At 44.9% G+C, this 27476-nt stretch overlaps 1 protein-coding gene across 1 annotated transcript in view; it reads right to left on the minus strand.

The window, feature by feature from the left end:
* The window catches only part of GRIK4 (glutamate ionotropic receptor kainate type subunit 4), a 422106-nt gene that overhangs the window by 159028 nt on the left and 235602 nt on the right, over nucleotides 1-27476 (minus strand). Inside the window, exons 6-7 of the mRNA XM_004385613.2 lie at nucleotides 14390-14568; nucleotides 9506-9559 (exon numbers count right to left, since the gene is read on the minus strand). Of these exons, the coding sequence (XP_004385670.1) occupies nucleotides 9506-9559; nucleotides 14390-14568 (233 nt within the window). The remainder of the gene's footprint in view (nucleotides 1-9505; nucleotides 9560-14389; nucleotides 14569-27476) is intronic.

Below are 27476 nucleotides of genomic sequence, written 5' to 3' on the forward strand. Positions count from 1 at the left end.
ACAAGATAAACATACAAAAATCAGTTGGATTCCTTTACACCAACAAAGAGAATCTCGAAGAGGAAATCGCCAAATCAATACCATTTACAATAGACCCCCTGAAGATAAAACACTTAGGAATAAATCTAACTAGAGACGTAAAAGATCTATACAATGAAAACTACAAGACACTACCGCAAGAAACCAAAAGAGACCTGCATAAGTGGAGGAACATACCTTGCTCATGGATAGGTAGACTCAACATTGTGAAAATGTCAATTCTACCCAAAGCGACCTACAGATACAATGCAATCCCGATCCAAATTCCACTGGCATTTTTTAATGAGATGGAGAAACAAATCACCAACTTCATATGGAAAGGGAAGAGGCCCAGGATAAGTAAAGCATTACTCAAGAAGAAGAACAAAGTGGGAGGTCTTACACTACCTGATTTTAGAACCTATTGTACCATGATGGTAGTCAAAACAGCCTGGTACTGGTACAACAACAGATGCATAGACAAATGGAACAGAATTGAGAATCCAGACATAAATTCATCCACCTATGAGCAGCTGATTAAGTCCGTTAATTGGGGAAAAGACAGTCTCTTTAACAAATGGTGCTGGCATTACTGGATATACAACTGCAAAAAACTGAAACAAAACCCATATCTCACTCTATGCACAAAAACTAACTCAAAATGGATCAAAGACTTAAATATAAAATCAAAAACGATAAAGATCATGGAAGAAAAAACAGGGACAATGCTAGGAGCCCTAATACATGGCATAAACACAATACAAAGTATAAGTAACAATGCACACACACCAGAAGACAGACTAGATAACTGGGAGCTCCTAAAAATCAAACACTTAAACGCTCATCAAAAGACTTCACCAAAAGAGTAAAAAGACAACATACAGACTGGGAAAAAATTTTTTGGCTACGATGAATCCAATCAGCATGTAATCTCTAAAATCTACAAGATACTGCAAAATCTCAACAGCAAAAAGACAAATAACTCAATTTAAAAATGAGCAAAGGATATAAACAGGCACTTTGCCAAAGAAGATATTCAGGTGGCTAACAGACACATGAAGAAATGCTCACGATCGTTAGCCATTAGAGAAATGTAGATCAAAACTACAATGAGATTTCATCTCACCCCAACAAGGCTAGCACTAATCCAAAAAACACAAAATAATAAATGCTGGAGAGGCTGTGGAGAGACTGGAACACTTATACCCTGCAGGTAGGAATGTAAAATGGTACAACCACTTTGGAAATCAATTTGGCACTTTCTTAAATAGCTAGAAATAGAAGTACCATATGATCCAGTTGTCCAGCTCCTTGAAGTATATCCTAGAGAAATAAGAGGCATCACACAAATAGATATATGCAAACCCATGTTCATCGCAGCACTGGTCACAATAGCAAAAAGATGGAAACAACCTAGGTGCCCATCAACGGACGAATGGATAAACAAATTATGGTATATCCACACAATGGAATACCACGCAATGATAAAGAACAACGAGGAAGCCGTGAAACATCTTATAACATGGAGGAATCTGGAGGTCATTATGCTGAGTGAATTTAGTCAGTCACAGAAGGACAAATACTGTATAAGACCACTATTATAAGAACTCAAGAAAAGGTTTAAACACAGAAGAAAACATTCTTTGATGGTTAGGAGGGTGAGGAGGGAGGGTGAGTGTTATTTACTAACTAGATAGTAGATAAGAATTATCTTAGGTGGAGGGAAGGACAGCACACACTACAGGGGAAGTCAGCACAACTGGACTAAACCAAAGCTAAGAAGTTTCCTGAAACAATCAAATACTTTGAGGGACAGAGTAGCAGGGGTAGGGTTCTGGGGACCATGGCTTCAGGGGACATCTAGGTCAATTGGCATAGCAAAGCTTATTAAGAAAATGTTCTGCATCCTACTTTGGGTGAGTGGCATCTGGGGTCTTAAAATCTTGCAAGTGGCCATCTAAGATGCACTGATTGGTCCCAACCACCTGGAGTAAAGGAGAATGAAGAACACCAAAGACACAACGGAAGTATCAGCCCCAGAGACAAAAAGGGCCACATAAACCAAAGACTTCATCACCCTGAGACCAGAAGAACTAGATGGTGCCTGGCTACCACCAATGATCACCCTGACAGGAACACAACAGAGAATCCCTGATGGAGCAGGAGAAAGGTGGGGTTCAGAACTCAAATTCTAGTAAGAAGGCCAGACTTAATGGTCTGAGACTGGAGGTACCCCGGAAAGCATGGCCCCTGGATTCTCTATCATCCCAGAACTAAAACAATTTCCAAGGCCAACTCTTCAGACAGGGATTGGACTGGACTGTGGGACCAAAAGTGATATTTGTGAAGACTGCGCCTCTTAGCTCAAGTAGATACAAGAGACTAAACAGGCAGCTTCTGTCCGGAGGGATATGGGAAGGCAGAGAGGGTTAGGAGCTGGTTGAACGGACATGGAGAATCAAGGGTGGAAAGGAGGAGTGTGCTGTCACAGTATGGGCAGAGCAATTAGGATCACATAACAATGAACGTGTAAGTTTTTGTATGGGAGACTAACTTGAAATGTAAACTTTATTTAAACTACAATAAAAAAAATAAAAAGAAAAGCTCAGAGTTTAGGATTAATTACTTTTCTAGCATACAAGGAGGAAATGCTGTGATGATGGTTTATAATTTCATAATGTGGCACAGATTGCTATCTGATCATCAAACTCATCTCCTCATCTCCCTGGGCACACAGCTAGACGTCATCTCCCACCTTCCCTTGCAGCTAGGTGTGTCCATGTCACTGAGTTCTAGCCAATGGGATGTGAGCAGGAATAATATGCACCACTTCCAGACCAGGCCCATGTCCCTTTCCCACATCAGAGACCCTGAATGACCTTATGGAAAGCTACCCACTGATCAGGAACATCCTTTTGGGACTTCTACTGTGTCAAGTTGTGAGATCTGGAGGGTTATTTGCTATAGCAGCTACCATTACCTACCAGGTACGAACAGTGTCATCAATAGCTAACATTTAATTTTCACAAAGATGGTCTGAGATCAATACTATTATTGTTATATTCTGCATATGAGGAAACTTAGGATCCAAGAGCCTCAGGGCCACCCATCTAGTAACCTCCTACACTGGGATTTTCACCAGGTCTGACGGAATATAAGGACTGGGTTTTTACACATTGGGTTACGTTCTCTCATTAAAAACACTCTGGATTGGCAGGACTCTCAAATTCAGCCATGTGGTCTTGCTTCTTTCAATCTGAAAATTCTACACAGAAAATAAGAAACATCTGGATGAAGGCAGAAGCCAGTTCTTCAGGCTCCTTATGTATCTATGTCTTCTGTGACTTTGCATGGTAATTTTCTTTTTTGCTTTCCTTTGTCCCTTTTTTGGCACATCTCACTTTGGCCTGGACATTTGAATTCTCCTTTTGTTAACCCAGAAGGGTGGCTTCTTCCTGGCTCCTCTCCATGTACCTGACCTCTGACCAAATGCACATCCTGGCTCTCAATTTACCTCTCAGGTTCCTGCAATTTGGACCCTAGAAGCTGATCCTCTTCCCCTGGGCTCCCACCTTAGCCAGGTGCCTTCAGAGGCCCATTGCCATCTACTGATCTGAGACTTGCTCTGCTGGGAGTGATTCCTGACCCATAAAGAACTAGAAGAAGGGGCAAGAAGCTATTTTGCTGATCAAAGCTCTGACCTCAAATCCCTTTTGGAAACAGATACGTAAATAAAAGACCTGGGTATCTATTCACTGTTTGTTTACTGTGCGCCTTCAACATCTATAATCTTCCTATCATTGACCTCTTCCTCTGTTTTGTAGAGGGTCTGTCCCTGTACATGGGTCTCTCCCCTCTTATTGAAATGTTTCTCCCAGTGCCTGACACCACTGCCTGCATATCCACTGTCACTGAGCCCCAGCTTCCACTGGACCCACAGACCCTGGCTCTGCCCATGGTAGCAGCATGACCCTCCTAGCTCGGCCTCAGCTCTCTCTGGCTCAAGGCCTCCCTTTGGGTCAGTCACTTCTATCACCCAGGCCCAGGGATGGCAGACTCACTCTCCCTGCTGGCCAGATCCTGACCTAGAAAGAAACTATGTTTCTATAAAGTCAAATGAATTGATGGTTTAGAAGTCTGATTCATGATGAATATTCTTGTCCCAGCTCTCATGATGGGTAATCAACTGATCGGATCCAGAGCAGTCAATCTAATTCATTTATTATAGATGCTCTAAATCAATCAGTTTTCTTAATGCCTGGATGGGAGTGCAGTATGGAGTCTTGATTAATTACTCAGTAATTACCGACACAAATAAACCCTACAATGGTCAGCTCAGTCATGCACAATTACCGAACTACCTTGTTCTGTTCTTTCTATGGAAATAAATGAAATGGCATCTTAGGAGTCATTTTTATAGCCCATTAGAGGCTGTGCAGCAAAATAACCATCTCCCATTCCTTTTAGCCCATAGGAAGCATAAACAGGATTTCTTAAAATATTACCTTCCCTTTACTCAACTCTTACTGTGAGCCAGTTGCTTTATGTATATTATTTAATGAGGCAAGAATTATCAGTGGCCACTTGCAGGTCAGTTCGCCGGGGCTCAGAAAGCGTTAAGTAACCTGCACAGGGTCACACAGCTGGTAGCTAGTCAAACTAGAATTCTAAGTCAGTTTTCCCTAGTGCTAAGGCCCATGCCTTTCCAGCTCCCTGTGCTGGCTCTCATAAAAGCTAACCTGAGCACCTGTTGCATCCCTGTGGCAGCATTCCAGAAGATTAAACATGAAGGAGGTCACCGAGGAACTCAGAGAAGGAATAAATAAGAATTAAAGCCTGGGTGGCATCTGTATTTCAGGGGAAGGGGCTGGGGAAGTGCAGAGTGTAATTCATGACCCTCTGTATGAAGCCCCTCCCACTCTGGACCAAGACTCCACCTGTAACTGGGCAAAAAGAATGGACCTAAAAATAGTTTCTTTATTCCTATCACAGGTCTGCTCCTTCTAGAAAAGCTTAAGTAGTAATGAAAAGCTTCCAGAATATTGTCTCACTAATTTTTGCAATGGGATTCCCAGTATTGTGTGATTATCTACCATTTAGTCATCTGATGTGATTTTGCTGTATATTGTAAATCCTACCTCTATGGTGTTAATGAGGCAGGATCAGACGCAGTTATGTGAATGAGGCAGGACTCAATCTACAAGATTAGGTTATGTCTTAAGTCAATCTCTTTTGAGATATAAAAGAGAGAAGCAAGCAGAGAGACAGGGCCATCTTGTATCACCAAGAAAGAAGCATCGGGAGCACAGCACATCCTTTGAACCTGGGGTCCCTGTGCTGAGAAGCCTCTCTATCAGGGGAAGATTGATGATAAGGACTTTACCCCAGAGCTGACAGAGATAGAAAGCATCCCCTGGAACTAGCACCCTGAATTCGGACTTCTAGCCCCCTAAACTGTGAGAAAATTAATTGCTCTTTGTTAAAGCCCTCCACTTGTGGTATTTCTGTTACAGCAGCACTAGATAACTAAGACAGCAACCTTATAGGACAGAGTAGAACTGTCCCATACGATTTTCAAGGAGCAGCTGGTGGATTTGAACTGTCAACCTTTTGGTGAGCAGCTGGACATGTCCCCAGAATTCATCTCCTTCCACACCCGGCCAAGAAGGAGAAAAGCTCTTTGAAAACTGAAAGTATCCTTGTGTTATATATTTTAAAAAAAAAAAATACAGTGCCTTAGATGCATACAGTACTTTACAACTTACAAAGCATTTTTACTTCTAGAATTCGGTTAATCCTCACAACAACCTTGTAAGGGTTTATTATCTCCATTTTAAAATGGAGAAAACGAGGACTTGAAGATGCAATGAGACTCACCCGAAGTCACACAGTGAGAATAAGGCAGAGCAGGGACTCGAACCCAGATCTCCTGACTTCAAAGGCCAGTGCTTTTTCCACTAGATAACATGGTCCTAATCATTATTTCTCTGAGGGGGGAATGTGGTACGTAGTATGGGTGATCCTGTCTTCTTAAAAGTTTCCAAGCCAGTCAACTCTGCCTTATTCTGGTCACTGCTGAAGGAACTCATAATCTAAATGGCTGGCTTCCTTTCACCTGCTAAGTCAACCCGGTGGCTCCTTGCTGCCCCTCCCCTTCCTCCTCTCCTAATGGCTGGACAATCCCTGGCAGGCTGGGACAACACAGGCAGCCCCTGGCCTGCCTCTTCCCTCTCTTCCTATTTCCCAGGCTCCTAAAATGGAACACGACTGCACTTTAATCTCTTTTTACTCTCCTGCCAATTTGCCCAGGCTCCCCCAGATGCCTCCTTACTTTAAGCAAATAGGTTCGCATTGCTCTAGGAATAGCCTAATCCTTTTCTCCCTTTTACATGTTAATGCTCTGATTTACAGCCAGTGGGCAGTGTTAGGTAGGACAAATAAATAAATAAACAAGCAAACAAAGAAGTTCCTTCTGTTTTACACCATGAGGGATAGTGACCCACAGGAGGCACGAGGGGACTTTTGGGGTGCTGGTAATGTTCTATTTCTGGATCTGCATGCTGCTGACACAGGTGTGTCACTTGGAGAAAAGTGTACTAGGTTGGGCACATATAATCTGTGTGCTCTTCTATATGTATGTGTGTTAGTTATCTAGTGCTGCTATAACAGAAATACCACAAGTGGATGGCTTCAACAAACACAAGTTTATTCTCTCACAGTCTAATAGTCTAGAAGTCCAAATTCAGGGCATCAGCTCCAGGGGAAGGCTTTCTCTGTCAGCTCTGGAGGAAGGTCCTCATCATCAATCTTCCCCTGGACTAGGAGCTTCTCAGCACAGGGACCTCAGGTCCAAAGGACGTGCTCTTCTCCTGGCACTACTTTCTTGGTGGTATGAGGTCCTCATGTCTCTCTGCTCACCTCTCTCTTTTATATCTCAAAAGAGACTGAATTAAGACACAACCTAACCTTGTAGACTGAGTCCTGCCTCATTAACATAACTGCCTCTAATCCTGCCTCACTAACATCATAGAGGTAGGATCTACAACACCCAGGAAAATCACATTAGATGACAAAATGGTAGACAACCACATAATACTGGGAGTCATGGCCTAGCCAAGCTGACACACATTTTTGGGGGACGCAATTCAATCCATAACAGTATGTTAGACTTCAATAAAGAGATGACCAAAAAAAGTTACAACAATGGACTGGCAGTTTCGTGGTGGTGATGAACTAGCCATTTGTACTCAAGTTCAAGTAATGGCTGGCAGGCATGTTGTGGACGGACAACAGGTTTCTGTTTTCCCTGTGTCAGAGAAGTAGCCACACTGGATTACTGTAAGGTCTCTTCCAGCCCTGAGAGAAAAGGATTGTAGGATGCTTCCAGGTTAATAGTGCCACAGCAGCCCAAAGGAAGGACTGCTCACAGATACCTACAGCTGGAAGGGAACAAGGATCCGAATCCAAACCTGACTCTTTGGGCATCTCCTAAACCTTTCAGGACATTTGGGAGACCTGGTCCCTAAGTCCAGAGAGAGCAAACACATAATCTCCTCAGTGACCCTATCATATACTTTGAGAAGTCTTAACTTCTGGTCAAATCTGCTCCCTAACTTACCAAAACCCTAACCCCTCGAATGAGGTTACTTTCAAGACTGGATGTAAATAGATAAATGAATACTAGTTAATGGACATGCACATTCATGAAGCAGTCCATAAGTTTATAGTAACTTACTGTTTCCTGGGCATGCCACATTCTTTCACATTTCCAAATCTGTGGATATGTTGTTCCTTCTGCTGGAAGGCTCTTTCTTTCTTTGTTTATGAAGAAAAAGCCCTTTTGGGGCATAGCTTAAAGGCCCCTCCTCAGTAACATTTGTCCTGCTTGCCCCAGGCTGAACAATCGATCCTCATCCATGCTCTAGGGTTTAGAGCAGCTTATATACATGGCTCATACAGAACTTAACGCTTTGTACTACAATAAATACTTTATGTTATTCCAAGGCAGGCTTGGTTTCTTCTTCACATTTTAATCCCCAATGCTTGGCCCAGCGCCTTTTACATAGGTAGTGCTCGAAAGCAAATTTGGATGAATGGGCATCTTAGTTACATGATTTAATGAACTTGGTATCTCATGCATTTATAAAATAAAATAAATCTGTTCTCTGAGCAATTGCTCATAACAGCACTACTTGTAATAGCTAAAAACCAGAAACAACCAAAATGTCTCTCAATAGGTAAATGGTTAAACAAACTGTGGTACATCCATACCATGGAAAGCTACTCAGCTATAAAAAAAGAACGAACTAATGATACATGCAACAACTCCAATGGATCTCAAGGGCATTATGCTATGTGAAAAAAGCCAATCTCAAAAGGTTACATACTATATAATTCCATTTCTATAACATTCTCGAAATGACAGAAATATAGAAACAGAGAACAGAGTAGTGGTTTCCAGGGGTTAGGGATGGTGGGAAAGAGGGGGTTGGTGTGACTATAGAGAGGTGGTATGAGGAAGATCTCTGTGGTGATGGAATGGTTCTGTATCTTGATTGCAGTGGTAGCTACATAAATCTACACCTGATAGATTTGATATCCGGGTTTTAATATTGTACTATAGAAGATGTTGGGGAAAACTGTGTGAAAGGTACATGGGATCTCTCTCTACTATATTTGCAACCTCCTGTGAATCTATAATTATTTCAAAATGACAAGTAAAATAAATAAACAAATAAACCTGTTCTCTGGGGTCCTTACTACTCTACAATTGTGTCTATGCTTCATAACAACCTTTCGTATTTCTTAACGATTTACAATTTTCAAAATGCTTCCACATGCATAAAATTACATCATCTCAAAATTACAACAACTCCATGAAGCAGCTGTTCTTTGCCTATTTCACAGGTAAAGAAACCAAGGCCCAGTGATTTGTCAAAGGTCACCCAGTTTGTACATGACAATGTTACAATTCAAACCTGGCTTGATAATAATTTCTACAGACCTCAGTTTTCTCATCTGTAATATATGGGGTTTTGGCTAAGATGGCCTCTAAAGATGTATCCAGTTATAACATCAAAAAGCACATGTACTTTTTGTGTCCTAGCTTTCCTTCTTCTGAGACAGCATAAGGGTCTGGCAATATAAAGTGAAAACTAAACTACAATTCAGTAACTGGACCTACAGAGCAGGCTCACCCAGCCTGCTACAACACAGAGGAATTAATGTTACGTAGTGGGTGGCGTTTGAATGGAGGCTCCCTTCCAAAAACTTCTATTATCCCATGGCTAAGAACTGTTGGGATGAGAATCACAGTGGGCCCTTGGACCTCCATGCTTCTAGGATGCCCTCCTACTCTGGTGCACTTCTGCTCCTCTGCTTCTAATTCCCCCACTCCCCATCTCCAGGGCTTCATTCTGTCACAATTCACTGACCCTAATTAATGACACTCTCCATGCCAAGGAGGTGAGCTGTGAAAACATCTTACCAGATTAGTGAAGATGTATGTGTAATAGGCTGACACCATCCCTAGTTCAGCTGCCTGCAAAGGGAAGAGAAGGAGATTAGAGAAGAAAACAAAAACCCACTTGAAGTAAATGAGCAATGAGGACTCTAAGTGTAATTGTTTGAGCCCACTACCCTTGGGCATCATGCAGAGTAGAATGTCTTGATTGGTTTTTACACTGCCCTTGATCTTGGGAGATGAGGCACAGAAACACTCACCTCAAGAGCAGGGTCTCTCTACCTCTACCCACTCCCCACCCCTGCAGTGACACTCATTGTAGCTGATGTTCTCATGCATGCAAAGCATACTCTCATGGATAGAACCAGATTTTCTGGGAACCAAAATGACTTTAAGGTAAATGAAACAAATAATAAAACAGACTATAATACTTTGAAATCTCCACAGCTATTGTTTGGGGTCTTAAAAGCTTGCAAGCAGCCATCGAAGGCACAACAATTGGTCTCTATTTGCCTGGAGCAACAGAGGAAGAAGGAGCATCAGGATCAGAAGGAGGATATGGAAGTGTGGCTAACTGCCTCCATGAACAACTGCCTCCTTTGCCATGAGACCAGAAGAACTGGATGGTGCCTGGCTACCATTACTGAACACTTTGATCAAAGATTCTATAGAAGAATCCCGATCAAAAGGGGGTAAAATGCAGAACAGAACTTGAAAATCTCATGGACTCCAGACTTCCTGGATGAACCCCTGAAACTATTGCCCTGAGATAATCTTTAAAGCTTAAACCAAAAATACCCCTGAAGTCTTCTTAAAACCAAACAATATATCCATTCCTCACTTATTGACATGGCTAGGTTCCAAAGACCAGGTTGTTATGTGAAAATCAGCATTATGTGAAAATGGAGGATGACCACATCAGATCACAAAATGGAGGATAACTACATCATTACATAACTGCCAAACCACTGAGAATCATAGCCCACCAAGTTGACACATAACTTTAACCATCATAGCCAGTGTCAATCTTGCCTCACACCTTGGCGTTTGTTACTCCCAGACATACGTGGTTAACGTACAAAACACTCACAGCAGATATTTTACTATTGTCATAGATGTGAAATGTTGGATAACGAGATAGTAAGTGAGGACCATGATAGTGATGGAACTATTAAAACAGTTCTCCTAGGGGCTGTGGAAGAAGATAGAATCTGTATGTTGCAGGCAATTCCCCAGTTAACTCCACCCTCTCTTGTCCACTCAAGAAAGGCTGTCAGAATGCAAGTGAGACTTATAAGAATATTCTTGGATCTGTGGCAATGTAGGAAACAAGTGAATCATTTGCAAACTTTGGTTCTTTATTAGTAGTAAGTAACAAGTTGTTTGTGACATACTTCACACTTGATCAGAGAACGCAGGTGTGTCATCATTCCACAGTTGAGAATTGCTACTTCAGAACAGTTTCCCTTTTGTTTGATCTTTGTACCCATCATAAATACCCCTAACCAACCTTCCCTGTCAGTGGGCCTGGCTTTGACTATGACAGGTGCTATGGAAACTGACAAGGAGATAAGGTGAATAATGAGCCCCGCTCTCCCCAAGGCCCTCAGCCCTCCTGACAGTCTGCTAGATTTTCATAATGTATCCTGCAGCCCCCGGCCACCAGGAAACCACTTTTTGTCATGACTATTGAGGTGCATGGGGGAGAAACAAGACCAAGGATGATTACCTTTCCCTCTTACACAGTGTTTATCTTCCAAGGAACTCAAATAACTTTGTGAGCATTCTTATAGGAACCCTGACAGGCTCCTAGCAGGACAAGCTGAGGGTAATCACATCGCCATTATTCAAATGGGAAACTGAAGTGCAGAAGGGCTTAGTGAGCGGGGAAAGATCATGTTGGGGCTCGCGATGGAGCTCAAGACCTCTTATCTGAAGCCTCCTCTTCCTCCAAGCAAAGCTACATTTCCTCCGGCCCTTCCAAAGGGATGGAAGGGCATGATGACCCCCTCCCCACACAAACAGACACATTGTCCATATGATAGTGCTGTTGTCTCTCGCTCCTGCCCGGGGAGGCTCCCCTTCTGGGAGGCTGACTCCCTTGGACAATGTGAGCCCACTGGTTATGGGAATGGGCTGGTGTGGGGCATGGGGCTCAGGAGAGGGCGCAGTCAGATGATTAAAACCCATTTTGTGAAATCTGCTGTCCTAAAGATAAAAGACAAGAGATCCTTGGTTTTTAAGACCTGAATTCTGGGTAAACATGGAGTTCGTTGCTGGAACAGCCGCTCAATAAAGTAGGGGATTACTCTGTAAATCCTCCTGAAATCAAGAGACAGCAGAGTGCTGCCGAGCTCCGCGGGCCAGGCTTACACATGCACAGACCGAGTCTCCCAGAAGCTCTGTGTGTGCGCTCCACTTATACCGCCTTCCCACACCAAGCCCATCCTCCTGGGGCCCCAAAAGGCCCTGCTAGCACCCCCTAGCCAGGAGGAGTATGGAGCCCCAGGGAAGCATGAGGAGTGAGTTCAGGCCTGATGGAGAGCCTGCATGCCTGGGGCCACTAGAAAATCAAAATTGGAAAAAAGAAAGAGTCTCCCTGAGCCTCATCGGTCACTGGTCAGCTTGGCTCCAAGGTTACATTACAAGGGCTGAGGCCAATAGGTGGTCTCAGGAAAGCCAGCCACTGGCCACCCAGCAGAATCATTTGTGAATAATGATCATTAGAGGCTGTGTTTCCTTCAAAAATGCAGCCGTTAAAAGCATTTTTAATGAAAATGTCCAGTATTGGCAAGAGTGCTATAAGAGAAGCGCACCTATATGCTGCTGGTGGCAATGTGAACTACTACAGCTTTTTTAGAAAGCAACTGGAAAAATCAAATCAAAATCCTTTGAAGCATGCACACCTTTACTCAGTAATTCCATTTCTAGAAATTTATGTAAGAAAATATTCATGAATGTGCATAAAGATTTATGTACAAAGGCGTGCATCGCAGCAATATTTATTATAGCAAAAGACTGGAAATAACTGGCATCTCCAACAATAAAGGGATGGTTAGATTATGGTACATCATATGACAGGAAATGATGCAGCCATTAAAATGGTATTTGTAGAAAAATATTTAATGACATGGGAAAAATGCATGGCATATAATTAAGTGAAAAAAGCAGGTGACAGAAGAACGTGAAGTTATGACGATAATTTTGGAAAAGAAAACATGTGTCTGTAAAGACAGAAGGGACAGGCATCAAAATTTAATAGTGGTTTTCTCTGGGTGATGGGCTTATAAATGATTTTGATTTTCTTCTATGTACTTTTCTGTATTTTCCAAAATTTCCACAATGAACTTATAGTTATATTATTAAAACATAATAATAAAGCCCAGCCTTCTATGCTGGAAACCATGGGAATATTCCATCTTGAGCTGTTTTGACTCCAGCTACTGCAAGGGGAGTTGTTCAGTCTGACCTGTCCTCCACAAGGGGGCTGGGAGCACATCTATCTTCCAAGCTGAGGCCCTTATTTCCTGCTCCTCATTTTCCTGGAGGAGGACTTCTCAGCCTCTGCTTCTGCTCCCCTGAAACTTAGAGGAGCTTTTCCATCCTTTGTGCCTTCATTTATCATAGTCCCAGACGTGAGAGAGGAAAGGAAAACCAAGGGAGAAATTGTGTGTGTATGTGTGTGTGAGAGAGAGAGAGAAAGAGGTGGCTATACGCACACAGACAGATGTGGCTTTGGAGCTGTGGAAAATTACTATAGCAACGGGCTGAAGGGACAGCCCTCAGTACTGAGAGTACTCATTCAAATCTCGTATTAACTCTGAGACAAAAAGTAGCCGGGGAGAAGGCTCAGGAGGGAGAGGAAGAGACAATCATCCAAGTGTCTGCAGGGCTCCTCACAGCTTGGCAGAGGTTAACAAGGAGCCTTGCTCCCCAGTGGAAGATGGCAGGTCGTGTTTGAATGTGCAGTTAAAATGGCATTAGAAGAGGCCAGTGGGCCTGGAGAGGCTAGCGGCTGTCAAAGGCATGGAGGAGCCAGAACCAGAGTCCACTCTATCCGAGGGCATACACCTAGGCCAGCCACCAGCCCAGGAACTGGTGCAGGTGACTCCAAGGCTGCCCCACTGTTTCCAGCTGTTTGTCAAGGCCGGGCCCCCAGGCACCTGACTTCTCTCTCTCTCTCACTCTGTCTAGCTTCCACATGTGTGTATCCTGACTCAGGGCTGGCACTCTGCCCCTCTGTATTTGGAGGGGTAGGGGTAGGAAAAACTGCCCGAGAGATCAGGTACAGGCTCAGGTCTGCTACTTACAGGGCTGAAACTTGGATACATGCATAATCTCACAGTCTTAGTTTTTTCACCTGTAACGTGAAGATATTATACCTACCTCATGTAGTTATTGAGAGGGTTACATCGGAAAATTACATGAAAGCACTTTGTAAACCTTTTTATATACAGGGCACATAATCAGCAATACACACTGGTGTGACTGTCCTGGTTGTCAAAATATAGAAATACTTCTATACTGCTTGACAAATAGCCTCTGCCCCAAGCGCACCACCCCACCACCATAGCCCCTCCTAGAAACCCAGGGACCTCTTTACAGAGTCCCTGTCAAGGTTAAGATTTGGCCAATGTCTAAGTTGCCTGGTGCCCTCCTGTACCAGGTGTTAAATATTTTTAAGATCATTACCATGATCCTGCTTTCTCCTTTCAGCTTTCAGGAACCACATATTGAACTTCAAGTACAGAGAGAGGTTTGTCAAATGGTCCAGCACAGGGCCCCTCAGGCCATGCACAGCAGAACACTCAGGCTAGGAGGGACACCAGGAAGGAGGGTGGAGGGAGGAGGGTGTGTAGAGAAGGGTGCTCTCTGGTTCCCATCATCCCCACCCAGCCCGGCTCCCACCTTGAGGAGGATGGTGTGGGACATGGAGGCATTGGCGTGGATGATGATGGTGGCTGTCTTGTCATCCCGGATCTCCTTGAGGAGTGGGGTGGGGTCCCAGGTGTCATCCAGCATCCGGACTGACAGTGTGTCCTTGGAGATAAGGAATTGCCGGAGCAGCTTCTCTAGGTTTAAAAGGCCTGGAGAGGGAGACAGGATGAAGCCCCTGAGGATCAAAGGTACTGTCTCAGGAGACGCTGGGGCATAAACAGGATGAGCAAAGCCTGGAGGCAGGGGTCACGGGCCTCACCCCATTTCTGGTGCTAAGTCGCTGCACCACATCCTAAGCAAGTCTCTCAACCTTTTTGGGTTTCACCATCCTATCCAAAATAAAGAGAATTCTCCTCAGATCCCATGGCCTCCCCAACCCCCTCCTGGAATGTTCTTTAAATTGAAAAGGAAGCTTCCCTGGGTTAGGTAAGAGACTATCAGGCCTGGGTTTCTTTCTCCAATTTGGCCACTTACTCCCTGTGTGCCTTTTGCTTTGCGCTAAGCCTCAGTTTCTTCCTCTGTGAAATGAGAATCGTCACAGCAGTCAGCTCGTAGGGCCATTGTGAGGACTGAGTGAGGTAGGTGCCAAGTGCTTAGCCCTGTGCCTCGCACATAGTAAACTCTCATTAATGAGACATCAATCTCCATAAACGCCTTCATTTTCATTTTGGAGGTTGGGGAGCAATTCCCTCAAGATCACAAGGCCCAGAAAACAGGTCTAGCAAAAACTCTTTGAACTCCTCAAAGCACAGTGGCTGCATTAAGACAAGGTATTACTATGATTATAAAAGAAAAGACTTTGAACTGCACTCCAGCAGGCAACAATATCTGGGGTCCAGAAGAAAATGGAAAACTGATAGTGAGCTAAGGGCTCTCCGCTCCGCCCACAGCTATTTGCTGCCTAAGGGGTGATGGTAGGCGCAGGGGCTCCAGAATGATATCACTGAGACAAAAGGGTCTCGATTTCACTTTTTCTGTGGAAAGGCAGGACAGGAGAAGACTGTGTGTGTGTGTATGTGTGTGTGTGAGATAGTGTGGTGGGTGTGTAATGTGCATGCGTGAGTGTATGTCTGAGTGTGAGTGTGCACATGATTGTGTATATGTGTGAATGACAGTGTGTGTGCATGTATGTTGGGGGAGGGGTTTCCTGGGAAAGCAGTGGTCTCAATTCCAATTGAAAGAGACCTGTAGGCATTTGCTCCCCAAAGCAACAAGAGTAACACTTATTGAACTCTTTTTGTATTCCAACAGTGTTAAAATTTTACCTGGTTTATCTCATTAAATCCTCACAACAGAACTGTGAGGTATTACAATCCTACAGGATGGAGGGGAACATGAGGCTCAGAGAGGATGAGTCACTCTCCCAGTGCCTGCACACTGGGTTGTGGGGAAGGAAGGGGTGGTTTTCTAACCAGTCAAAGGTGGCGGTGCTGCTGGCTTCTGTATTGGTTAAGAGGATATCTGGAATCACATTCTGGGATGTCTTGAATACAACCCCCAAAGACTCCTCCCTGCAAAGATTACTCACCCTTGTGACCCTTGGGAGTCAAAAGGCCATATATATTTAGAAGGGGTGTTGAGGAGCATTTCATCAACCCTCGTTTTGTTGACATGACTTGCCCAGCCACACAGGAACACAGTGACACAGCTAGGACCCGAATTCCAATTTTCTGATCCCCATCCAACCTTCCTCCCATGAGACCAGGCCATCTCTTAGGACAAAAGACACCTGGAGACAGCAGGTACAGCCTCCGGGGGAGCCCAGGGACATGGGTCCGGGGACTCAAGGGGAGGAAAGCCTACACTTTGTGTCTGTGTTTTAACAAGCAGGAAAGTGAGGCAGGGCTGGAGCCTGAGGCCTGGCACGATGGAGACAGGAAGTCTGGGAAGATGTTGCCAGCCCCTCTCCTGTCATCAGGTCCTGAGAAGTCTTCCCAGGGAGCTGGAAGGCCAAGGCAGGAAGGGGAGACTCCCTGGGAGGGCCTGTCTTTTATAAGGAGGCTTCAGAAGCAGCCCAGCTGTGTAAGCCACAACATCGGCTGGCCTTTCGTCTTTCTGTGTAGAGCCCCCTCAGGGCCCCTCACAGCCCCTTATTACTGGCCTCCAAAAAGAATGTGAATGCCTGGGCACCTCTTGCCAGCCCAAACAAGATCTGGATCCAAGCTCAGGGCCAGCCCTCACAGGCTGTGTGACCTTGAAAAATATCTAACCTTTCCAAGGCTCCTCTCTTCATCTGTAAAATGGGTATAAAAAGGTGAGAACTCAATGAGATCCCACATGAAAGTGTGCTGCGAACTGGAAAGCACCACATGCATGTTCTTTCTTTTGTATTTATTTAGCACCAGAAGAGCTCAAAGGACAGGCTGGCTCTGTGGGGCAGCCTTCTGCCATGCAGAAGAGAGTAAGGGAAGTCCAAGTCTGTTCAACCAGCATGCACCCTGTATGTCCTAAGTGTGAGCACTGTGCTAACAAGACACCAGGAAAAGAGGAAGGACCAGATATAATCCCTGCCCTCTGGGAACTTACAGTCCAGTGACTTCCAGCTAAGTCTATAACCAAGTTTAAGCCACACCCCTATTTTGTTTAGTAACGTACCCTGGTGGCGCAATGGTCAAGTGCTTGGCTGTTAACCGAAAGGTCAAGGGCTCGAACCAGCCGGTCACTCCGAGGGAGAAAAGACCAGAAGATCTGCTCCTGTAAAGATTACAGCCTAGGAAACCCAATGGGGCAGTTCTACTCTGTGTTACAGGGTTGCTATGAGGTGGAATCACTCAACGGCACACAGAGCAACATTTTGTTTAGTGGCCTAAATTAATCTAGTTTCTTTTGGGCACCTCACATTGCCCAGTCTGTAAAACGGAGAGAATAGTCACTGCATCTTCCTCAGAGATGATGTGAAAAGCAAAATCCCATCTGGATAAAGGTAAGAGCTCCTGACCCAAAAGACACTATAACAAGGAGCGGGGGAGGCTACAGAGTTGCAAACTCCAAGAATCTCAGCCATCTCCTTGGCTCAAGGAAAGCTCTGTCTGGGCGAATTACGGAAAAAGAAACCCACTCAGTGGGTGAGGGAGCACCAGAGCTGGAGATGGTGGATAGGGGAGGGGTGGCAGAGGCAGACCCCACAGGTCCAAGAATGGTGGCACAGAGAATCTTTGGAGCCTGGCTGGGAAAAAGGCCAAAGCCCTAGGGCTTCTCCAGACAGGCAATGAAATACAGTGGATGAGACGGGGGCGCTTGGGGGATGACAACAGAATTATGTACAGCATGGTGCTGCCTGGCAAAGGCAGCCCCGGAGCCCCTCATCCCTTTGAAATTGGCAGATACACTGAACTCCCAGGGAAAAAGAAACCCCCTCCAGATGTCAGATGACAGCGCTGGGGACCCTGCTGCACAATCCCCAGAGCCCCCATCCCCTACCCCTTGGTGTGCTCCACTGCCCGTTAAACAAGGAAGCACCATCGCTCCCCTAGCTCATCGTACACACTTCCTGTGTGTGTTGAGGGGCGTGGGGGGACAGGAGAGGGGAGGGAGCAGCAAGTCCTCGGAATTTTCCAATTCCACGCCCAGAATCGCTTTGCAGTTAGTCATTGCTTTTCCAAACCTCGACAGCACCTGGTGCAGAAAAAGAGCACAATGTCCAGACATGAAGCCCAGCTAGGTCACTGCAGGTGGCTGCCCCAGCCTCACTGCGCTCAGTGTCCTTATTGGTGAATTGAGGGTTATTAGGACATCAGGCAAGGAGAACAATGTCACCTAGAAGGTGCTTAACAAATCTGGTGTCCCATTCATCTCTCTCCCCTTCATATCCTAACTGTCCCTCACCACATCTCTCCGAAACCGTCTCTTGGTTCTCTAGCCATCACCCACCTCACTTCTCCCAACTCTGACAGGACTTATTATCCAATCCACATATTATAGCTCTTGGTTACAAACCATATAAAATATTTGATTGCATGTGTGTGTATGTATATACATACACACATATGCAACAACAAAAATCAGTTGCGGAGTTGATTTCAACTCATGGCGACCCCTTGTTATGTCAGAGTAGACGTGTGCTCCATAGGGTTTTCAAAGGCTAATTTTTCCAGAAGTAGATCAGCAAGCCTTTCCAAGGTGCCTCTGGGTGGAATTCAGCTGGCAACTTTTTGTTAGCAGCTAAGCACTTAACTGCTTGCGCCACCCAGGGACATCATGTATGTATGTATGTATGTATATATGTACATAGGTATGTATATACATTAATTATTTGACAGTGATAGTTATTTATTTTTACTAACTGGTAAATGAACTCCTAGAGCTCAGTGATTCCATTTCAAACTAGCCTGTGGCATGGTGCACAGTGCCTGCTAGACTGGACTAGAGCACTGTCAAGGGAAGACAGAGACTAAGTTCTAAGACCAGGGTAGCAGCAGTGCCAGGCCAAGGGAACTGACACCATGTCACTAGGGGACAGCTGAAGGAAGGGGCTGCCTAGCCTGGAGAAGAGGAGCCTCAGGGGGCCATTGCAGCTGTCTTCTAGAGTGGGAAGAACTGCATGAAACAGATTTGCTCTTGGCAGCCTTAAAGAATAAACCTAGAAACAATAAATGGGTAGAAGTTACAGGGAGCCAGACTTCAGCTCAATATAAGGAAGAACCTTCTGTTGGAGCTTTCTGAAGCTGCCATGGGATGCACCATGAGGTAGTGAGTTCCCCATCACTGGAGGTAGTCAAGGAAAGACTTAAGTCCCTCTCGAGAATTGTAGAGAGAATTAAACCAGTGGGCGGGAAGTCAAACTAGAGGAACTCTGATGTCTTCCTGGCCCGGAAATTATCTAATTCTATAAATCAGAAAGCGGATACTTTTTTATTCTAGGCAGTAGAAGGAATCTAGAGAAGAGAAAGTATGGTTTAGTTACATCTGGAATATTAGGAGTTACTACTCAGCCAGTAGGAGAAATGAACTTTTGAAACATGTTACAGTACGGATGGAGCTTGAAGACATTATGCTGAGCATAATAAGCCTATCACAAAAGGACAAATATTGTATGACCTCACTTATACAAAAAGACAAGAAAAGGCAAATACATAGAGACCAAAGTTTACTAGTGGTTACCAGGGGTGGGAGGAAGGGGGAAAACAGGGTTAACAGTAATGGAAAAATCGCATTGATTAAGGGTAGGGTTGCACAGTCGCTTATTGTAATTTCTGTCAGTAAGTCGTACACCTGTAAAAAGTTGAATAGGCAAACGTTATGTGATATATTTCCAAAAACAACAAAAGAGTAGCTGCTGAGGCTGCTTATGTACAACCAAACACCTCTGGGATTTGGTTCCTTGGTTTGGGGGTTTAGGGTCATGGTTTCATGTGACATCCCAGTTAATTGGCCTAATAACATGTTTAGTGCTTCTGTTCTACTTCCTAGTTCATTGTGTAGTGCCTGGAGGTCTTAAAAGCTTGCAAGTGGTCGTCCAAAGCACAATAATTGGTCTCTATTCACCTGGAGCAACAGAGGAAGAAGGTGAGCCGGGAATAGGAGGAAGATATGGAACGTGTGGCTAATTGCCTATATGAACAACTACCTCCTTTGCCATGATACCAGAAGAACTGGATGGTGCCCAGCTATCATTACTGAACATTTTGATCAAAGATTCTATACGAGAATCTCAATCAAAAGGGGGAAAATGCATAGCAGAATTTCAAATTCTCTTGGACTCTAGACTTCCTGGAGTCATGCAGGCTGGGAGAACACCTGAAACTATTGCCCTGAGATAATCTTTAAACCTTAAACCAAAAATATCCCCTGAAGTCTTCCTAAAACTGAACAATAGTTTAGCTTAATTAGTAAAAAAGTTCTGCCTTGAGCATTGTGCTCTTTAAAAACTATCTATATGGACCAAATTGACAACAGTAAGCAGAAAGATTAGGTAGGAACCTTAGGGGGCTGTAAGTTTATGTCAATGAAGGAGGAACAACTCAGAAAAAGAGGGTCAGAATCGTTGCACAACTGGAAGAATGTAATCAATTAATCAATAAATTGCACATGTAGGAACTGTTGAATTGGTGTATGTTTTGCTGTGTATATTCTCAACAACAACAAAATAAATAAAACTTAGAAGAAAAAAAAATCAACTGATTCTTTGGGGAAAAAAAAGAATATTAGGAATTTTTTCAGTCCAGTTCGTCATTTTCCAATTTACCAAAGGCAGTGGCCACCAGAGGGGTTAAAAGCTGCTCTTCTCTCAGGTCCCCTCATCAACTTCCACCCCAACCCTCCTCTCCTACAGGCCCTTGGCCCAGCAGCGGGCCTGTCTGCCAAGTCTAAGGCTGAGAGGGACCTCGGGAACCTATTAGTCTCACTCAGGAGGCAGCAGGATGGATCAATGAGAGACTCAGCAGGCCAGCTGTTGTGGGAAGAGGAGGGAGGCTGGCTCTGGAACAGGAAGGCAGGGGGCCGGAGGGGTGGGAGGAGGATGGAGAGGCTGTGAAAGGCACAGCCAGGGTTGGACATAGCCGTAAGTCAGGGACATGGACACCTAAGTGATGAGTCTGCAGGGGACACAGAAAACCATTGTATCAAGAATAAAATAAAGAAAACCCCTCATTTCAGCCTGCCTCCCTCCTTCTCCACTGCCAGTTCCCTTGGCTTAAGGCTTTGGTTCTGGAAAATGCCAATATTCCCAGGAGGGGCAGCACTTTTAAATCTTGTGGGGGGCACTGCAGAGTATGGTGGTTAGGATTTAATGAGATAATAGGAGTTCAGCATTGTGTGCAGTGCCCTCAACCTCCTAACTCTTAATCCCCTGTCCCCACCAGGCACAGGGTCTCAGGGCACACTCTAATCAGAGAGAGAGGATGAGGGTCCAAGGTATCACTAGGCAGGGAAGGGGTGGAAAACAGGGACTCTGAGTGCTTGAAAGATGTATTTCATCTGTTGTACAATCTTGTCCCATCCCACACCTGGGCTTGGCCCTAGGAATAGGCAGGAGGGGCAAGATGATGGTGGCAGAGGAGACGGGGATAGAGGAGCAGGCCAAGGCTCTCGCTGATGAGAGGACCGTCTTCCTGCCTGCCTGGCTTGGCCATCGAGACAGTCAGCTGCTATGATGGTGCCTTTGCTTCAAGCAACCTCCTCTCTTCAGGGTGTCTGTTACCAGCTTGGGCCTCAGCCACGGGGGCCCAGCAGGCATCCTTGCCCTGAGAATAGCCTTCAGTGTTTGCTAAGCTCCTTCATGTACACGGTTGATTTAACACACATGACTGCCCTGGGAGGTAGTAATTATTATCCCTGCATAAGAGAAAAAAATAGCAGAGGCAGAAGAAGCTCACTGATTGAGTGGAGACCATAAAGCTAGAGGAATTGGACTGAGCCAGGGTCTAAACCTGATTTCAAACTGATTCACCATTCAGGTTGGCACAGGAAGGTCTCAGTTTCCTGTAAATAGGTAGGGTGGTCCCTAGGTTCCATCTCTTCTACAGTGTTAGGGGACGAGGTAATAGGAACCACGTGACCTTGAACACTGATGTAATCTTTTCTTCATGCGTATAATGAGAATACTAAGAGTCCAACTTATATGGTTATAATGAGGTTTAAATGAGAGGATTTGAAATTTAAAGGAGATAATGTAAAACTCAAGGAGCCCTAGTAGCACAGTGGTTAAAGTGCTCAGCTGCTAACCAAAAGGTCAGTGGTTTGAACCCACCAGCCGCTCTGCGGGAGACAGATGTGGCAGTCTGTTTCCGTAAAGAATTACAGCCTTGGAAATCCTATGGGGCAGTTCTACTGTGTCCTACAGGGTCGCTATGAATCAAGATTGACTCAATGGCAATGAATTCAAAATCCTTAGCACAACGTTTGCCACATATTAAGTGATCCATAAATGGTTAATTGTGATCATAATGAACAAAAGGTCCCACAGAGCCTCCTGCGGGTGGCATTGGGAAGGCCCATTACTGATCACCCTAAAAAAAACACCCAGTTGCCGCCAAGTCAATTCCGACTCATGGTGACCCCAACATGTGCAGAGTAGAAATGCATAGCGTTTTCAAGGCTGTGACCTTTCAGAAGCAGATCGCCAGGCCTTTCTTCCAAGGCACCTCTGAGTGGGTTTGAACTGCCAAAGTTTTGGTTAGTCATCAAACACTTAATCCTTTGCGCCACCCAGGGACTCCTACTTCTCTCATACAGGGCCCTGGTTCTCATTCCCTACTCCCTACCCTCCACCCCACCACCATGACCCGCTGCCAGCACCCAGTGTTGCAGAGTGCAGTAACAGTAATTAAATGTGTATCATGTTCTAGGCCCACTTTCTACCCGATTATCCTAAGAGGCATGATTATCTTCATTTTTAGCCTGAGGAGGAAACTTGGGCTCTGAGAGGTGGAATGACCCGCTCAACATCACATGTAAGCAGCAGAACAGCTTGGTGTGTCTCCACATAGCTCTCTTTTTACTGCACCATCCTGCCTTTCCCTTTGGCAGCACTTCCTCCCCAGGAGCAGGAACTACCTCGAGATCAAAGTCTGCTCCTCCCCAACAACCTAGACGGAGTTTAGTGACCACAGGGATAACGGCAGAGCTGAACCTCACCTCACCTCATCTCACTGTGCTCCAGGTCCTGGCCTAAAAAACAAAAAAACAAACAAACAAACCCATTGCCGTGGAGTCGATTCTAACTCATAGCAACCCTAAAGGACAGAGGAGAACTGTTCCAAAGGGTTTCCAAGGAGTGGCTGGTGGATTCGAACTGCCAACCTTTTGGTTAACAGCCAAGCTCTTAAAACCACTGTGCCACCAGGGCTCCAGGTCCTGGCCTAGTCTCATTCAAAAGGGATCCGAGGAAGGAAGAAATGGAAACCTGTGCACACCGAGGATTTCCTAGGCGTGGAAATAGAGTTATGCACTCTGTGATGTCATCCTATTTAATGCCCTCAGCCATCCTGGGAGGCAGGTCTCATTATCCCCATTTTATAGACCAGAAAATGGGCTGAGAGAGGTTGTCACTTTTCTAAGATCACATAGGTAGCAAATAAGTGGCAGGAGATGTAGAGACACAGGACATATAACAAAAAAAAAAAAAAAGGACAGTAAAATACTTAGAAAGAAACATCAAAAAGAAAAAGAAAGATTATTTGAGCCAGATACAAAGACACAAGGGAAACACAGAGCATATTATGCTCATGACCACAAGGAAACAAAGGCTCTGGGTCCCTCCTGAGAGTCTCATTGGGTAGCTCTGTGGCAGGGCTAGGTGATCTTATCAAACTGGCCTCTGAGGTCCCAGCTCTCCTTGGAATTCCCCAACAGCCAACATCCCCATGCTCTATGGGGTGACCAGGACAGCCCCACCTGAGCCTCTTACCACATCTCCGCCCCTAGCTTCATCAGAACTGGGTATTTGCAAATGAGTAATTCTGATTTTTTTTCCCATTATAGAAAAGTAATTTAACCCTCAGTACATCTCTATTTAATCCAAAACCTACTTATTAAAAATCTACTTTGGGGAAGAAGCAGAATAAGTGGTGTGATTCCCTGTGGAATGAGCTCAGTTATGCCTAATTTTGATGACTGGAAAACAGAATTAGATTCTGTTCCTAATTCTACTTGCAGTGTCTCTCAGCCCTGCATCAATAACGAAGATGGAAGAGTGTCTCCTCCCGAGTGCTGAGCTGCATTTCACTTCAGACACTCATTTTCTCATCCTTTGATTAGATTTTTAATCTGCTCGGCCCTCGAATCTCTCCCGCTCTGTCCCACCTTCCTTCCCCTGGCTTGGGTAGGTGGGGAGCACTGTCACTCAACAGCCTAGATGGATGAGTTTTCCCAGTAGTGGTGGCATTGTGTAGCTGATGAGACTTGCCTTGGCTGCCGGCCGCCCTCTCCTGTGCCTGGGCAGATTCATCCTCTTCAGGACCTTGTCTGCACTCAGCCATCCCACACCCTTGCTCCAGGAAGGACGGGAATGCTCTGCTCTAGAGATCCCTGCCCTCTGAATGACACTGTGCCTGCCAGCTGGGGCCTGCCCCCACCCCAGCTGCTGCTCTGAGGCTGTCCTTGTAGACCAGGGGGATGGGGGGGGCCATGGAGGAGGAAGCGCCAGGTTGAGAGGCAAACAGCCTGAGTTAGAGTCTTGGCTTTGCCATGTATCCACTTTGTGACCTTAAACAAATCCCTTAACAGCTCCAAGACTCCTTTTTCTAGGCTTTAGAATGACTGGGGGAGAAGGAGGATAAAAATGTGAAAACACACTGAAAGTGCTTTGCAATCTGTAAGGAACTGTCTGAAGGTCAAAGAATGTCATAATTGCAATAAAAGGAGCCCTAGACTGGGAGGCAACAGTGTCTAGCATAGTGCTCAGCACAGAGTAGATGCTTAACAAACATGTGAGCAACTTATTTTCCAAACCCCAGTAAGAGTTGAAGAAGAGGAAAGAGGGATAGCCTAGAAGCAAGAGGGACTGTGGCTAGACACAAGAAAGAACTTCCTGTCAGGTTGTGAGACATTGCACTAGCACTGAGGAAGATGGCAGGACCATCTTTGCCTGCAGATATTTACAGCCTGTCCTCTGCCCCTCAACACTCCCTCTGTATGCGGGGGATGCTCCAGTTCAGTACTGCTGCAGGGGAGAATCCTTGATTCCATTACAACATTCAATAGTGCAAGGATGTCACACAAGGATGGCCACCTGGTGGAACGCAGCAATTCCCAACTGTGTTCCACAAAATACCAGTGTCCTGTGGACTATAGAAAAGGCATCTTCTTAGGGCTTCTTGGCTGTGATGGTTAAGGTTGTGTGTTAACTTGGCGGGGCCATGATTCTCAGTGGTTTGGCAGTTATGTAATGATGTAATCAACTCCATGATGAGATCCGCTATGAGGAGCCAATCAGCTGAAAAGGAGTTTCCTTGGGGGTGTGGCCTGCCTCCAGTAAATTAATGGATGTTCCAGCAAGGCTCTTGCTCTGGATCCTGCATCTGGATCTTCATCATCTGACCTCTGGTTCTTGGGACTTGAACTAGCAGCTTACCTGTCGATCTTGGGATTCATCAGCCTCTGCAGCCTGTAAGCCAGCAGCCTGCCATCTGTTAACTGCCCATCTCGGGTTCATCAGCCCCTGCAGCTACGTGATCCAGGAGAAGCCTCCAGCCTGATGCCTGACCCATGGACTTGGGACTTGCCAGCCTCTACAACTGTGTGAGCCATTTCCTTGAGATAAATCTCTCTCTCTCTCTCTCCATATATACATACATACACACATACATACATCTATATACATACATATATGTGTGTGTGTGTGTGTGTGTGTGTATGTATATATGCTTGCTTCACTGGTTTTGCCTCTCTAGAGAACCCAGCCTAAGACAATGGCCAAACCTATATGGATGATGATGAGGCAAATACAGGTAGTCCCCGCTTTACGATGGGTTTCTGTTCTGACGGCTCTGCCCTAAGTAGGTTCTGACATAAGTTGAATACTTTTTTTTTTAGTTTTCATTATTGTTGCCTTTTATTATCAGTATCTTTACAGATTCAACCTTTATTTGTCTTTGGGGGTTGGAAACATTACATACAACCTATAAACTTACAGAGATATTTTAACATTGTATGTAGTACATATTACTAATGGTAAGATGTGCCCCAAAAAAACCAGATAGTTTTAAGTGCAGTTTGGCGTAACTTGAATACGCCATAAGTCGGGGACTACCTTTAGTTGTTTTGGCTACTGCGTATCTCAGAATGTCCATGTTAATGTGGCGAATGTCCCTGAGGGGGAAATAGAATGAAGTATTATCCAAACTTTTTTTTTTTTTTTTGCCAGAGAACTCTTTGTCCATGAAACACTTATCATCTAAAGCAGCACTGCCAGGTAGATAGAACTTTCTGTGATGAAGGAAATGTTCTATATCTGTGCTGTTCAATATAGTAGCCACTAACACATTGTGGCTATTGAACACTTGAGATGTGGCGAGAGTGACTGAGGAACTGAATTTTTTATTTTGTTTACTTTTAATTAATTCAAATTTAAATTTAAATAGCCACATATGGCTTGTGGCTACTGTATTGGTCAGCACAGCTCAAGAGGAGCCCAGCTGGAGAAATGGTGGCATAATGGTGAAGGTGTATTGGACTGTGATCCAGGAAACCTGGGTTCAAATCCCAGCTTTACCACTTACTAATTATGGGACTCTAAGCAAATCAAGTTACTTTTTGAGCCTCAGTTTCCTCTTCTGTAATTGAGGGGGATAGATTCTTTGTTCACTGAGCTCTTGCCAACCCCACTCCATGGAACCTCTGCCTGAGAACTCCAGTGTATCTTAATTCTCTGAGTCCATACTCATCATTTTACTGTCTGCATTGCTTAATGTACATAAGCTCTGCTTAGTTTTCCAGCAAGGCTGCTACATCCTTAAAAACAAAGACTGTATATTGTTCTTCTCTTCTCTCTCACACAAAACCTAGCACACTGCCTGGCTCACTAAATGCCTGTGGACTGACTGAGTGAAGAACTGGTGTGTTCTTGTACATGTCCAACTTGCTGGTTCCTATCAGGACCTGTCTGTTGAAAATGGCATGGAGTCAACTTTCTTTCTCCAAGTCTGAGAGTGTCCAGCTTCTCTGGTCAAATTCCAGTTGCTTGACTCCTATGCCCTTTTTCATGTACCCCAAGCCAGTTGCTCCCCAAAAGGCAGACCCATAATTAGAACTACCCTTCCTCTGAGGACATTCCTCTGTGGAGAGACCTCCATGGGCTCTTGACTGACACAGGACCAAGCTGACATTTCCTCCCTGCCTCTCAATGGTCTCCACTCCCTTCCCTGAGCCACTCTTTCTGTCTTTAGCCAATGTAGACCCTACGCTCCTACTGACTTCCCTTTAGGCAGACTATCTAGATTCCCGCTCCCCTCCCCTTCTCATCTGGTATGCCCTATCTCTTTTCTCTGTTTATCTATATCTTTTTCATCCTTCAAGGTCCATTTCAAGTCCTGCCCCGATCCCAAAGCCTAGTTGTACTACACATTTGACCCTTAGCATAAACTACTCTGCGCTTTCTCATACTGATGGTCTCTACTGC

Source organism: Trichechus manatus, unplaced genomic scaffold (genome assembly GCF_000243295.1).
Source record: "Trichechus manatus latirostris isolate Lorelei unplaced genomic scaffold, TriManLat1.0 scaffold00143, whole genome shotgun sequence".
NCBI lineage: Eukaryota > Metazoa > Chordata > Mammalia > Sirenia > Trichechidae > Trichechus > Trichechus manatus.